Genomic DNA, 15,282 nt, shown 5'->3' with positions numbered 1-15,282 from the left:
AGTGGAAAGAAGGCATTCCAGGGCAGAGAAATAGGAGGATCAAAGATTTAGAGAAAAGTTTGGTTTGGAGGGAGAGAGAAGCAGAGTGTGGGTACTGGGAGTCTAGGGGAAGAATATCAGGTTCTAAAGCAGGAAATAAAGTCATAAAGTATTATGAGGACAGATTGAGGGTCTTCCTTCAATACTAGGCTATGGAGTTTGGATTATATTCTCTAGGAAACTTTCATTACAGCTGCCATTCAAAGTGTTTGAACATGTCAGTGACATGCTCAAAGTGGTGGTGTAGAAAACCTTTTTTTCAGGTAACAGTGTGCAGGATAAATCGAAAGAAGTAGGCAGTAATCTTAACTAGGTTATTATAATAGTATTTAGATTTGGTACTGAGGGTCTGAGCTAGGGTAGTCGTGGTGGGAATAGAATAGAAAGGAAAGGACCAATGTGCAATATTTTATAAGAAAGACTAATAAAATTGAATAAATAGAAATCTGAAGAGAAGCATGTAAGAATAGGGTAACTGAGTTATTCTGATGGCTATTTGTTATTCAGAGTTAGGTTTTATTTATTTTTACCCATTGTCATATGATTTTAAATTAGAGAAACAATGAAAAAACATTTTTTTATTGAAAAGCTATTCATTTCCCAAAGAAGTCTACTATTTTTTTATATTTTTGCCTGCTGGTTTGCTTTTAAAATATACTTAAATATGTAAATCTATCAGAATAGATATCAGAATATGTTATCATTTTCCCTTTTTAGTTAATATATTAGGTAATGACAATTTTCTTTATATTGCCAACACCATACCTTTTTGTAATGATCTGAAAATTCCAGTTTTCTGGAAGCGTTATCCTTTTGATTGTCCTTGATATAAAATTGCGATTGCTTCAAATACAAGCACTTTTTATCTGAGCATTTCATGCCAATATCAACTTGAGGCAATTGGTGGTGTCCCTAAGAAAAAAACCTAGTGTGAGATAACTTGTGGTCTTACAGAACAGAGGTGATGAGCATTGGTCTACTTCTGTGGGTGAAAGTTTGTGAAAAACACTTCCCTTCACATCTCTACATAATAATGAATTTTAGATTTCGACTTCTGGGAGAACTTCAGGAGCTAACTAGAACCTCAATCTTCTCCTTAATTAAATGAGGATTACAAAATCCCAATTTACATTATGGGTGGGCAAATTTTACACAGTATCATCTTACCTAACTCATAAGTAATGGAGTGATATTTGAAAGAATAATTCACTATGAATTCTTAACTTTTTTTGGGTCATGGATCCCTTTGGCTGTCTGGTGAAGCTTTTCGTGTCATGAACTGCATTGGCACACTAATGAAGCCTAGGCTCCCCTTCTCCAAATAATGTTTTTAAGTGTGTGAAATAAAATTCATAGAATTACAAAGGAAATCAAATACACTGAAATACATTTAACAAAGTATATTTCCTTTTTCTTTTCTTTTTAATTTATGGAGTAACACAAGCATTTCCATAACATAGTAGAACCAAAAAAAAAAAAAGATGATTGCACACAAAACTGCAAATCTATTATGTACAACTTGTTATTCCTTCCAAATATATAACAAAATTATCATGTAAATTTCTTTTTTTTTCTTCTACCACTCTAGAGATGGCTACCATTAGACCCAAATAGGTTTATATATGTAAAATTATTCTATACATACTTCTATTTATCAGTTCTTTCTCTGGATGCAGATGGTATCTTTCTTCATATGTCCTTTATAGTCCCATATAGTTCTTAAAATAATATTATTGTTACTGTATACAATGTTATCTTGGTTCTGCTCATTTTGCTCTTAATTATTTTGTACAAGTCTTTCCATATTTTTCTAAAATCATTGAGCTCATCATTTCTTATAGTACAGTATTCCATCACAATCATATACCACAACTTGTTCAACCATTCCCTAATTGATGGACATTTTCTTGCAGTTTCCAGTTCTTTGCTGCCACAAAGAGAGCTGCTATAAGCATTTTAGAACATGTAGGTTATTTTCCTTTTCCCCTAATTATCTTTGGAAATAGACCAAGTAGTGGTAGTGTTAGATCAAAGGGAATAGGTAGGTTAATAAAACTTTGGGCATAATTCCAGATTGCTCTCCAAAATGGTTGGATCATTTCACAATTCCACCAACAATTTTTCCACATCCCCTCCAACATTTGTCACTTTCCCCTTCTATCATTTTAGCCAGTATTTTGTTTTTAAAAAATCACAGACTCCAGATTAAGAGCCCTTGCTTTATAGGTATAAAGTATATGAATTCATGAATAAATACACAACATAATACATATATGTACTATGCAAAAATAAGTATTGTTATTAATTCTAATATATATGCATGATCTCAAAGCAAAGAAATATAAGCCCATTATAATCATAATTGTTCTTACTTTTTTGATAACATTATATTTTCAGATATTTATTATATTATTAAAATATTGTTTTGCTGCTTGAAGAAACGTCAAAGTTTTAAAATTAAACTAGACCAATGTTTTCCCCAAAAGAGTTTTGTATGATTGTGGAAATTAAATGACCTGTTAGTAAGAAAAGTCAAAATAATTTTTAATCTTAGAAACAAACTCTCATCATAATTATAAAAAATAAGCAAATTTTAGGTTTTGTGTGTGTATGTATGTGTGTGTGTGTGTGTGTGTGTGTGAGAGAGAGAGAGAGAGAGAGAGAGAGAGAGAGATGGTTTAAAATGGAGTGCTGGCATAATTAAAAAGCTTCAGCCTGCTGTAGAGAATTTGTGGTTTTAGCACTGAGATAGGGCTGATTATGCTGGTGCTATGGCAGCCCAGTTGCACCATTTGGAAGAGCTTATGTGCTTAACCACACAAGCTGCACCCCTTCCTTTTCTAAAGGGACTCAGAATAAGAAGAAAAAAAAAACATAACAAAACAGAAGTGCACAGCCTAGGAGAAACCACAAAACCAGTAAAGGCTCCTAAGCTGTGTGTACACACAACTGACCTGAGAGGAGTCAATTGAAAACTCTATGCTGTTGAAAGTCCAAGCTTTCCCCTTTATGCCTGGGTGACCAACCATAAGCACTCTTGAAGGTGAATCAAGTCTTCCTGTGTCTAGAATTTGAGTAAGAGGCTACAAGGTGAAATCTGTAAACTGTCAGTTTTTACATGACATTTCCCTCTTTTTCTGTGGTGAGAGTATTCTCTGCGCTCTGTGGGAATAGTGGAGCCTTTTTGTGAGATGTGGAAACATTTCTACTTAAATGGAATCATCATAAATCTGCAGTCTCAAAATGTCTTTCTTTTTATTCTCTTCCTTAGATTCTGCAGATAGAGCACGATTTCACGGTTAGGTTGGAATGGATGTAAGACATTGCTAGAGATGACTCTCAAGGGTTTGACTTAGGACACCACAATTTTATGTAGTCCTCCATAACTGGCTGTTCAGCTTGGTTGTTGTCATTCAGCTGTGTCTGACTTTTGTGATCCCATTTGGGGTTTTGTGGCAAAAATATTGGAGTGGTTTGCCATTTCCTTCATGGGCTCATTTTGCAGATGAGGAAACCAACAGGGTTAAGTGATTTGCCCAGGGTGATACAGCTAGTAAGTGTTCTAGGATGGATTTGAATTCAGGTCTTGCTGACTCTGGGCTCACCTTGCTGCCCTAGTTAGTCAGCTAGCATTTATTAAATACCTTCTGTTTACTAGTCACTGTGCTAAGCACAGAAAGAAAGGTAGCAAATAGTCCCTATTCTCAAAGATATAGAAAAGCAAGGTAACACAGGATATTTGAAGGGCCTCAAAGAGAAGGTAAGATGAAGGAGGACTGGGAAAGGTTGTTTTTGCTATCCCACCCACATTTGCACACCTGTCTTCTACAAACTCCAACTGTAAGTAACAGGAAAGCTGACTTCCCTAAGTGTAGCAGAAAAGATTTTCTTAAACATATTTTGATTTTTCCTCCATTGTACTGCTAGTTTCAGGTCAAATCCTCATCCAGTGTCTTATGTGTTGTGAACATGACCCTGAACTTTAAAAAACTTTGCCAGTGGAGGATAAGTGAATTGTAGTGTGGTAAAATGGATGGACTGGATTACAAATCAGAAGACCTGGGTTCAAATCTTATCAGAGATGCTTAGTGTCTGTGTGACCTATATGAGCCTCAGTTTCCTCACCTGCAAAATGTGGATAATGGCACCTACCTTACAAGGTGGTTGTAAAAATCAAATGATATAATATAGGTAAAAAGTTCTGTAAACTTTAAAGTACTAATACCACCACAAACAATTAGGATGATTAAATTCTGGAATGAAAAGACTTTGCACATGGGGTTAGTGATGGACAATATTTCTGCTCTCTGAGAATAAACATAGCTAAGTTTGCAAAGATCCTTCACCAGATTGGTTGTGGGGGGGATTGATCTTTTTGGCTCTTGCATCAAATGAATTCTCTTGGTATCTAGGTAGGGGTTGTAATCTCTGCTGGTGGAAGAAAAAGCTGCATCACCAAAGCCATGGACCCTTGACATATCGAAGTAACTAATTCTGCAAGCATATTACTTGGCCATCTATGCTAAAAAGAATGGACAACTTCTTATAGTTCCTAATAGTTTATATTTATTTTAAATTTTCTATGACACCATCAAGCTTCCACTTTCTTCTTTACAAATGAAACTTTGACTCTGTTCTATAATTTCACATTTTGTCACTTAATTGATAAGTACTCTCAAGTCATTAGGTGCTACAATCATATTTAACATGACTTTGTTACCATGGTATTCTATTGACTGGACCACACCCTTCCCTAAGGAATCACTAATCAGAATTTGAGAATTTCATAGTGAAGTAAAACTTTAAAGATCTTTTCATCCAAACCTTCCATTTTGCAGATAGGGAAACTGAGCCTTAGAGAGATGAAGTAACTTATATACAAGATTACACAATGGCAGAATTGGGACTATAACCTAGATCTCCTAGGTTCAAATACAGTTTTTTAAATTGCCTTTAAATCCCATGATCCTGTAATCCTAGATGACTTCCAGGATCTGTCGATTCAACAGTTTATTGAGGAATTTATTGACCTCCCCTAAAGTACTTCTGGAATCATGGTTTGGAAGTGACCCTAGCTCTTAAAGCTTATGTCAGTCCAACATAAGCTCTGGCAAGACCTACCAAACTTGGATGTCTTCTGGTACAGACTCAGTCAATGGATTGTCTGTCTATTACCTGAAGATCAATCTAGCTGTGTCAAGATAAGCCTATTATTAGAAGGCTAGCCACTAAGTCATGATTTTAATTTTTGTTTGGTCATAGAAATTCACTAAGAAGGGGTCAAGAGGCTATCTGGTGTAGGTATCGGAATTTTCGATCTAGTCAGGCAGGACTCAGTTCGAAATTCTACTCTGGCACTAGCTGTGTGACAAAAGACAAGTTACATAATTTCTCTGAGCCTTTGCTGCCTCATCTGTAAAACTGAGGTGGAAATATTTGTAGTATCTACCTCACAGTTTTATTTTGGACTCAAATAAAATCTATGTAAGGTTTGCAAATTATAAAGCATTGCCTAAATGTTAGCTATTATCAATGGGCCATGATTTGCTTTGGTAGGAGAACTGTTACACAGAATCATAGATTTTTGTTTAGAAATGTTTTTGCTATCCCGATTTGTTTTGCCACTGCTCTGAATAGCTTCTGGACAAGGATTTTACTTCCTATTGACTTTGATAACTAGAAGGTAAATACACCCATTGCATTTTTTTCCTCCCTGTGTGACAGTGTTCTTTTGAACAATGGATGGAGGCTCAAAGCTTTTCTAGTGCTAGGTCTGCTACCAACAGCTGAATGATCCTGGGAAAGTTATTGAGCCTATCTGGGTATCTGTTTTCTCACCTGTTAAATAAACTTGCTTTTGCCAAATTAGAATGATTAGAAATGAGGATTTTTTTTTTAAAACTCTAATTGTATCTTCTATTTCTCTGCATCCACCATAGCACCTGGAACACAGCAGCTACTCACGAAGTATTTGTTAATTGATTTGATCCAATAGTCTTGCTGTTTTACACATTTGCTATAATCAGCACCAAAATCCTGGCTTGGAATTTTGGGTTGCAGATCTAATAAACAAGCAAAACATTTGCTTACATGGAAAAAAAAAGTTTTTACCCAAGCAACTTAGAACTTGGTTCTTAGCCTGAAATCTCCTTTAAACATTATTCACAGAGTCAAGCTCGTGCTCCATTTCTCTAGAATGTGCTTGTGTTTGTTTTTAATTTGTATTGATACCTTTGGTTTTTACATCACCTACATTTCCCAGTATAACCCTCTTCTGCCCTCCCAGAGTGTTATACCTATTAACAAAGAGGAAGAAAAGGGGGGAAAAGCAGTCCAGTAAAACTAATCCATACGTACATTAATCAAATCTAACTTTACATGTGATGTTCCACACCCATAGCTTCCCCCACCTCTGAAAAGAAGGGATTTGGTACTTTTTTATATCTTGTCTTCGGTCATTATCAATTCTCAGTTATAGCATCTTTTAAGTCTAAGTTAGTGGTTCTCAAAATGTGTTCAGGGGACCACGTGGAGTTTCCTAAGACCCTTCTGATAGGTCCACAAAGTCAAATCTAATTTGATAAAAAGTTTTAATTTCAAATATGGTAAATACATAGATATAATCAATATAAACAATTTCCTTGATAATTTTAAAGAATGTAAACAGGGCCTGAGACCAAAAAATTTAGGAAATGGACATTTTAGTCATTCTTCTTTAGCAGCACAATTTCAAATTGCTTTTATAACAGTTAGCATAGATGCTAAGGACAGTATTCATTCTACTTTTACTCATCCTATATTTTATCAGATTTTCAGTTCTAGTTAGACTAAAATACTTAAATCCCTTGGAAATGTCATTCCTTCCCTTTAAAAAAATTAAAACTATATCTGTCTTTTGAGATATCATCTTTCATTCAAACTGATTCTAGGGATATTCTTGCTAAAGTCTCTGATCAAGGATCTAGGGTGTGACTTCAAGGGTAACTTTGATATGTGATCATTTAAACATTTTAAGTCGTAAAAGAAACATATTGGGAAAGGTAAATTCAGTAACAATACATGTGTTAGAATAACATGGCTTTGAAGATCAAATGTTCTGTGATCTACATTTTCATCTTTTTAATGTATCTATTCCATTTCTCTGGTGTCTCACAACAGGATTATAATGGGAAGTAGCTCTCTGACAGGATGTGTTGAAGTTTTTTGGGGTTATGGTGCCATCTATTGAGTTCTTAGTAAATATCATCTTGTTCACATAATGAAACCAACACAGGACATTTATAAGCTAAGATCAACATGAAGTTGTGGGGCTGCCTTTAATAGCAAATATGGCATAGCAATGAACACACAACACCCTGCTTTAGCCACCTACTATGGTTTATTAATCTATTTGAATCAAAACAAGAAATACACAGACTAACAAACACATAAAAGTTTTATGGATGGATACTAGAGGTTACCTTGTCCAAGTCACTTATTTTACAGATGAGGAAACTGAGGCCCATAGAAGATAATTGACTTGCTTAAGGTTCCACAGCTAGAAATGGCAGAATCACAACTAGAAACATTTTTGTCCATCTCACTGGTTAGTGATCTTTCTATCATACCATGTATTGATTATTTATTTATCAACAAACTATCTATTTATCAACAGACTATCTATTTTTCAACACAGACATTCTTTGAAAATAATAAGTCAACTTATACATATTTTGGGACAGACATATAAACTATTACTATGTAAGGAAAAGTTTCTTGCCTCATTGTTGTGAGGAAGGAACTTTGCAAAATTCAAACCCCAAAGCACATTTATTATTGTAGCTCGATGCTTTTCTTGTCTATTTCTACCAGGGAACAAATAAATGCCCTGGTTCTATCTCTGCTTTGGCTCATAACATCAATGGGTTCAATAATTACCTTTCCATGATAGCAATCAACCAACAAGAATTTACTAAGCACCTAGACAACTGATGCATCCCTTGCATTCAGGGAGCTTATGTTCTAGGAGGGGAAACAATACACATATGTAACTCTATAGAAAACGTTCAATGTAACGTGTTGGAAGGAGAAAGGCACAAGCAGATTGGGGGAAGAGGAAAGACCTCATGCACAAGATGGTGCTGGATCTGAGTCTTGAAAGGATCCAGGGATTCTATGTACTCTATTGGCACCCTCATGATGTTAAAGAATATTGAGGAAGGCCCTCGGCACATTAGATGCCCCCCTTCCCCACGGCAAACCAATTGGAGGATATGGACAAGGGGACCACAGGATGATCAGGCATGGTTGGGTTGCATATTGCATTATTGGCAGTGATATGCACATTGATAGGGTCATATGTATATCTGAAAGTACAATAGCAAACAATAGAAATTCTTAAACTGCTAAACACAAACTAATTTACTTCTCTCCCCAACATCTAACCATAGTATCAACAATACAAATTTTATGTAATAGTTAGAAGAGCTTCATAAACATAATATCATTCAACAAATATGATCCAAAAATAATGCTCTTCTCTCTCACATTTGAATATAGGTCCCTTTCAAAGAAGGATTGTTTCATTCCTTATAGTTGTATCCCTAGAACCTAGCCCAGTGCATAATAGGCTATTATTAGAAGCCTGATTGATTAAAGGCTCTTTTTAAGAGCACTGGTGCAGAACAAATTGGACTCTACACTGACTATTTGTTTATGTACTGCTTGACATATCACATATCATGCCCTCTGGGAGTAGAGGGGCAGTTTTGTGCAGTGGATAGAGAGGTCTGGCCTTGGAGCCAGGAAGCCCTAGTTCCAAGTCTCACCTTTCACAAATACTGGCTATGTGACTGTAGGCAAATCATTTAACTTTCCAGTGACCTAGGCAGCTTTTTACTACTATAAGTTGCAGAGAAGGCTATCTGCTTTTTTAGAGGGAGTTTCCTTATCTGGAAATTCCCTACATCAGTAAAATCACAGGACCAGTCTTTGTGTCTATTAGCATACACAAACTGAGAGGAACTAAAGAAATAGCCCAGCTCACAAAAGATAAAAGAAAACAAAAATGACACAGATCATTTGTGTTCAAAAGATTCATGATTGAGAAAAAATGGGATTTGTCCATTGTTTATCTATTTTACATTCATTCTTTACATCATTTTGTATGTAAAAACAATGTAAGGAGGAGGGAGGAAATGGTGAATGATGTATAAAGTGTGTATGTGCCTGGTAGTTGGGAAGATGCCATAGGTGAATCATTGTAATTTTCTTAGAAGAATTAGTTCTTTGGAAAAATCTATGTTCCATAGATAATCAACTGCCACTCTCTAACTAGAGTATTCTATGCCAGCTTCTCCTACTCTTATTACTATTACCTGTAGAGCAGTGTGACTTTTTTCCAAATTGGAAAATTCCCATTTTCTTCTAATATATTAGTGAAACAATAAGTGTCTTGAAGTTTCTATGTTCCCAGAAACATTCTACTTGCATCCCTCCAGCCCCTACATAATTGCCTAAATGCCTTGGCTTCCAGGATCATGTCTTTTCTTTCTCTGTTTTGTTTTTCCACTTTGGAATATTGAAATAATAGGAATTTTTGTGGAGCTGAATAGGTGAGTTGTTACCTGTCATATCGATGAGAAATCTTTTAATCAATCAGTGTCCCAGATGACAAACTGTGTTTCAGCCTCAGTGTGCCAGGAACCAGAAGTCTGGATATGCCTTACCATGTCATTGTATTCTACTTAAATGGTGATGCTTAGGCCTTGGGCTTTGTTTTAAAAAGCTGTAAGATTTAGTTTGTGGAGAGATTCTGACCATGAAACATTTTGTGGGGAAAATCATTTTTTTTAATGGTAAGCAACAGCTTCTAAGCAAAAGCACTAAGGAGAGGAAAACAAGACAACTCTTGAGACAGAGTGAATGCTAACAGGAGATAAATATTGAATATGAGGAGCTCTGTTGCTTGACAAAAGTATGATAGCCAGTAACAGAACTGGAAAGAAGGAAATGGAGTGATATTACAGAAGACATTGAATTGTTGTGAGGTTTTTTGAAGGAAGAGGCAAGATAGTTCTGTAACATAGTCTTTAGCATATGCTGACTCTACTGGTTTTGAAGCAACAAAAACTATTTCCTATACAGTACAGCCAAGATAGATAAGTGGAAGGTGAAACATCCTATTTTGATGTTGTTTTATCAGAGTAGGCTTGACAACCAAAATAGCAGTTGTGATCTGAATGTCCACACTTAAATCCTAATCATTTTTCTATACCATAAATGGAGCTCTTGCAGTCAGCAACTGTAACTTAGTCTCAAAATCCTTTGGAGACCTATACTAGTTTAAATATTAGCCCATCACTTGATATTTCCTTTGAAATACAATTTTTAAAAATTTAATTTATTCTATTTTTAATATATGGAATTAATATATAATTTTAATAATATAGTATAATAAAAAGATGATTGCACATGAAACTGCAAATCTATTATGTACAACTTACTATTCCTTTTAAATATATAATAAAGGTATCATGTAATTTTCTTTTTTTCTTCTCTCCCCTTACCCTAGAGATGGCTACCATTAGACACAAATAGGTATATATATGTGTGTGTGTATGTGTATATATATATATATATGTAAAATTATTTTATTCACACTTCTATTTATCATTTCTTTCTCTCTATGCAGATAACTTCTTTCTTCATATGTCTTCATGAGAACTACACTTTTAATCATGATGACTCACAGAATCACTTATCAGAGAATTTTCTTTTTACAAATACCATACATTAAGGCAATCTAAATGTGAGAGTTGAGAGGAATATATATTTCCAAAGGTGGACAATATTTGACTGATGTTATTTTGCCATCTATTGTGAAATAAGAATTGATAAATCATCTCTGTGCCCATGCTCTTCTCCTTGGCCACTTAAAATATTTAAGGTTCAAATTACAAGCTTCATTGATTTGACTTAGGATATTAATGGATTGTAGAATAAATATTACTCATGAAATCTCAAAATTAAAACAATCTCTCCTACATTTGCTAACAGGGTGGGTTATTTTTCAGGAGAATAACAAATATAGTAGCTAACATTCATTCACATTTACCATGTGCCAGGCACCATGCTGAGGTATTATACAATTATTGTCTCATTTGATCCTCACAATAACCCTGGAAAATAGGTGCTATTATTGTCCCCATTTTATAGATGTGGAAACTGAGATAAGCAAGGGTTAAATGATTTTCCTGGGGTCACATACCTAGTAAACGTCTGAGGCCAAATTTAAATTAAGGTCTTCCTGCCTCTAGAGCCAGTGCTCTATCCTCTGCCATACCTAACTTCTCTTAAATGTGCGAAAGTAAGCAGATAAATAAAATAGTAGTTGGTAATAGAATAAGTCATACCCCCAAATTGAGTGTATTATAGGGTCTATAGCATGAATTTTTAAAATGGAGTCTCCTGATTCCAAGATGTCTGTGAACTTGTATGGGTAAAAAAAAAAATATATTCATTTTCAGTAACCTATTTTCTTTGTAATCCTATGTGTTTTATTTCGTGGAATTAAAAAAAAACAACAACAACATTTTTATGAGGAGTACATAGGCTTCACCAGGCTGTCCAAGGGCTTGACAATTCCAAAATATTAAGAACTCCTAGTTTAGAACATGTCAAACATGCAAGTCCCCTAACCAGATTGAAATGTATTTAGGAAATAGTTACCAAAATAAAAACACAACAGAACATGGATAATGTTAATATGTACTTTCCTTTTCCTTATGTATGGTTGAGTGGCCCCCATTCTCACTTGAGTTTGATACCACTTGTCTAGAATATTCATAATTGTTGTAGGTGTGATTGAAAGATGCCTTCGCATACTTTGCGAGCATCCACCTCATCATTCCCATAGTAAATGAGCTTGAATGGTAACTCATTTACATTTACATTCATTCCTGCAGTCATTTCTATTAGTTCTCTCTTGCAATAAAGTGATGAAGCAGCCTACATTGCTCTTTCCATTTTGTATGGGTGAAATTGAAGAAAAGAAAGGTCAGGTAGTAGGCCCAGGGTCAAATGACAAGCTACTGACGTCATGTGATTAGAGCTCCCTCTACTTCCTAGGTAGGCTGTTGCTATAGCAGCTAATGTTTATTGACTATCTAATATTAGACACTATTTTCTTCTTCTTAGTAAGATTCAGAAGGTTTATTGGGTTAATATGGAAGGAATTTTAATAATTAGTAACATAACTTCTGTTCTTCAGAGAGCCATGATTTCCTTGGCATATATGTTTACTTCATATACACGATTTCGTTAAATCTTAATAATTTTTTTTCTTTTGATTTTAGGGGAGATTACCTCTCCAGTGTTTCTCTTTGGTTTTGTTGAGCTTTTGCTTCAGATGGTCCTGTCCTTCCTCATTCTTATGTTAGTTTTTTGTGAATGCTGACATTGGCTTCCACACCCAACACCTTTACGTAGCTTCAGCTATGTTTTCCCTCCTATGTGAGCTTCATAAGTCAGTCATTTAGTCAATAAGCATTTATAAAGGACCTACTGGGGGCCAGGCACTGTTCTAAGTGTTGAGGATACAATTAAAGACAAAAGATAGTCCCTGTCTTCAAAGAGCACACAATCTAAAAAGAAGAAGAAAACAAGTAAAAAAAAATGTACAAACGAGCTATATGCAGAAAATAATTAACAGAGGGAAGTCACTAAAATTGTGAAGGACTAAGAAAGCCTGCCTGTAGAAGTTCTTTTGGGGCCCCAAAATGTTTTATCCTGGTGGCCCACCTTTAGGGGGTGAGCCTCTCTAAATTCAGGTAGACTTTTCCTTAGATCACACACTTATTGCCCATCAGAGTCCATGTTGTGATGCCTTTCCAGCTTGGTGGGGCCTTCTAGGTCTTATGCTCTGCAGCTATACCCAGAAACAAAGGACCCCCCAAACGCCATAATAAGTCATTGTTGTAAGACTTGAGTGAAGAACTATTTGTCCTTAAGACCTAACATATTTTTTCAGACACCCAAGATCATTTTCAAAAATAGGTATTTTTATTGGTCATGGAAAAATATTTCTATTGTAGTCTAAGAGGTGGTAATCATAGACGACATCATAAAGGAAGTGGCATCTGAGCTGGTGGGAAAGATTTGAAGTGGTAAAGATAGAAAGGCTAAGAGGGCATTCAGTGAAGACATTTCTCAAGAATCTTATAATAAATGATTAAGAAAGAGAATCAAAAATTAAGAGGAGGTGACTATGGGAAAATTAATATATGAAACAGTTATGTAGCCATATTACAGGAAAACTTCATCACAAAAAGACAATAATTTTGGCAGGGAGTAAACCAGGGAATATGACTGAAGAGTTTTGTGTTATCAATAGAACTGATGTCTGATGAAGAAAATATGTAGTTTAAGCCATTGTATACCACCATATTTAAGGAACATTTACAGTAAATCAGTCATTTATTGCATGGTGTAATACAGAATGATCTTTGAGTGTGTGTAGTCTCTTCTCTGATCAATCATTCAATCAATCAATAGTATTTAGCAAGTTTGGAGAAGTGTATGTGCTAGGCATTATGCTAGGCACTGGAGATACTAAGCCAGAAAAATGAAACAATTCTTGTCCTCAAAGGGCTTACATTTATCAGAGAAAAGGATAAATGTGAGCATGCAAGTCAATGCAACCCATATAGTTTTAACTGCCTTATGACTTTTGGGATACTCTCCATAAACGGTATAAGATAATATGAAAAGGGCTGCTAAGGGTTGGGGAGCTTGAGAAGGCTTCATGTTGGGGGCAGCATTTGACCTGAGTTTAAAGGCACGGGAGGTTTCTAAGACTTTGAGGTGAAGGGAGAACCCATTTCAAACATGGGGACCGATAGCTGGGCAAAGACTGGTGTGATGTTGTTTTCTAAGAACAGGTAGGCCAGTAGGGCTGGAAGTCTATGAAGGAGAGTAATGCCTAATGAACCATAGAATGAAAGACTTTAAATACTAAATAAAGGAATTTTAGAGATAATAGAGAGTCACTGGAATTTCTTGAGCAGGTGGTGATATGGTCAGAATTGTGCTTTGGGAATATAACTTTTCAAACAAAATAACTTCTCAAAAAAAGTTGCCCCTCAGGAAAAAAGTCATTTCCAGGCCACATGAAGGTTTTATCTCAATAAATCTTGGGATATTTTTACAAAAGTTGCTATCAAAACCATCTGAAACTGGGATTGTACTAATTTATTAGATAAATAAGATTTAGAAATAGATGGAACCTCAAATATGATCTAGCCTAGAGGTTCTTAATTTTTTTTGGTCTTATCAATCCCTTTGACAGTGGTGAATCTTACAGAACCTATCTCAGAATGGTTTTAAATGCATTAAACAAAATACCTAAGATTACAAAAGATACCAGTTATATTAATAATATAATACCAGTTACATTAACTAGAATTACCACAAGTAAAACAAAAGCAAGTTCCCAAACCCCATGTTAAGAACCTCTAACTTTATAGATGAACAAACTAAGGCCAAGATATGTTATAGGGTCCTACATTTAGAACTAAAGGAAATCTCTGAAGCCGACTGGTCTATCCCATTCATTTCCTGAGTGAGGAAACTGAGATTGAAAGAGACTAAGTAATTTGCATCAGAGCTAGGTTTTGAACCTAAGTCCTTAGGTTCTTCTCTCTGCACCAAATGACTTGCTTAAAGTCACAGGTTTTCACTAGCAGAATTAGGATTTTACTCAAATTGTCACCTGTTCACCTCAAAAAAATGACTTCTATTTTATGGCTTGTCTTATTGTTTATGGTGTGGATAGGGAACACAGATAAAGAAATGAATATTTTTAAAGATAAAGTATAATTTTGACAAAATTATGTATATATATATATAATGTAGACTTGATTTTAAGAGAAGGAATGGAATCAGTAGTGAAACCCTAAAAAAGTCCTGCTTGGTTGGTAATGTCTAAGAGGTTATGTAAAATCTATGTACTTTTCTGTTGATGTGTTGTCTTTCCCTTTTACAGGACAAACCACAAATGATACAGGCGGTAAGAGATAATTTTTTTTATTCTTCTATTATTTGTTTTACCTGTTTGTGAAGATTATGTGTTTAATGTTCACGCACGTGTCTAAGATTACTGAGTCAGGTATTCTCAAAATGCCGATTTTCATCACTAGTAAATACAAAAGTCAGAGGATTTGGGTAGATGAGTGATATTCCATATATAAGCTTTTGTGAACTAAA

The 15,282-nt window shown here is 35.1% G+C and overlaps 1 protein-coding gene across 6 annotated transcripts in view; it reads left to right on the top strand.

The window, feature by feature from the left end:
• Positions 1-15,282, top strand: part of PTPRC (protein tyrosine phosphatase, receptor type C) — a 136,297-nt gene that overhangs the window by 54,430 nt on the left and 66,585 nt on the right. For all 6 annotated transcript variants that reach the window (XM_027843402.1, XM_027843400.1, XM_027843398.1 and 3 more), the window contains exon 3: positions 15,062-15,085. In XM_027843402.1, coding sequence (XP_027699203.1) covers positions 15,062-15,085 — 24 coding nt within the window. The remainder of the gene's footprint in view (positions 1-15,061; positions 15,086-15,282) is intronic.

The sequence above is a fragment of the Vombatus ursinus genome, unplaced genomic scaffold (assembly GCF_900497805.2).
Source record: "Vombatus ursinus unplaced genomic scaffold, bare-nosed wombat genome assembly UNPS02014909.1, whole genome shotgun sequence".
Taxonomy (NCBI): Eukaryota; Metazoa; Chordata; class Mammalia; order Diprotodontia; family Vombatidae; genus Vombatus; species Vombatus ursinus.
The sequence above is the reverse complement of the archived record's forward strand: the minus strand, read 5'-3'. Positions and strand labels throughout refer to the sequence as shown.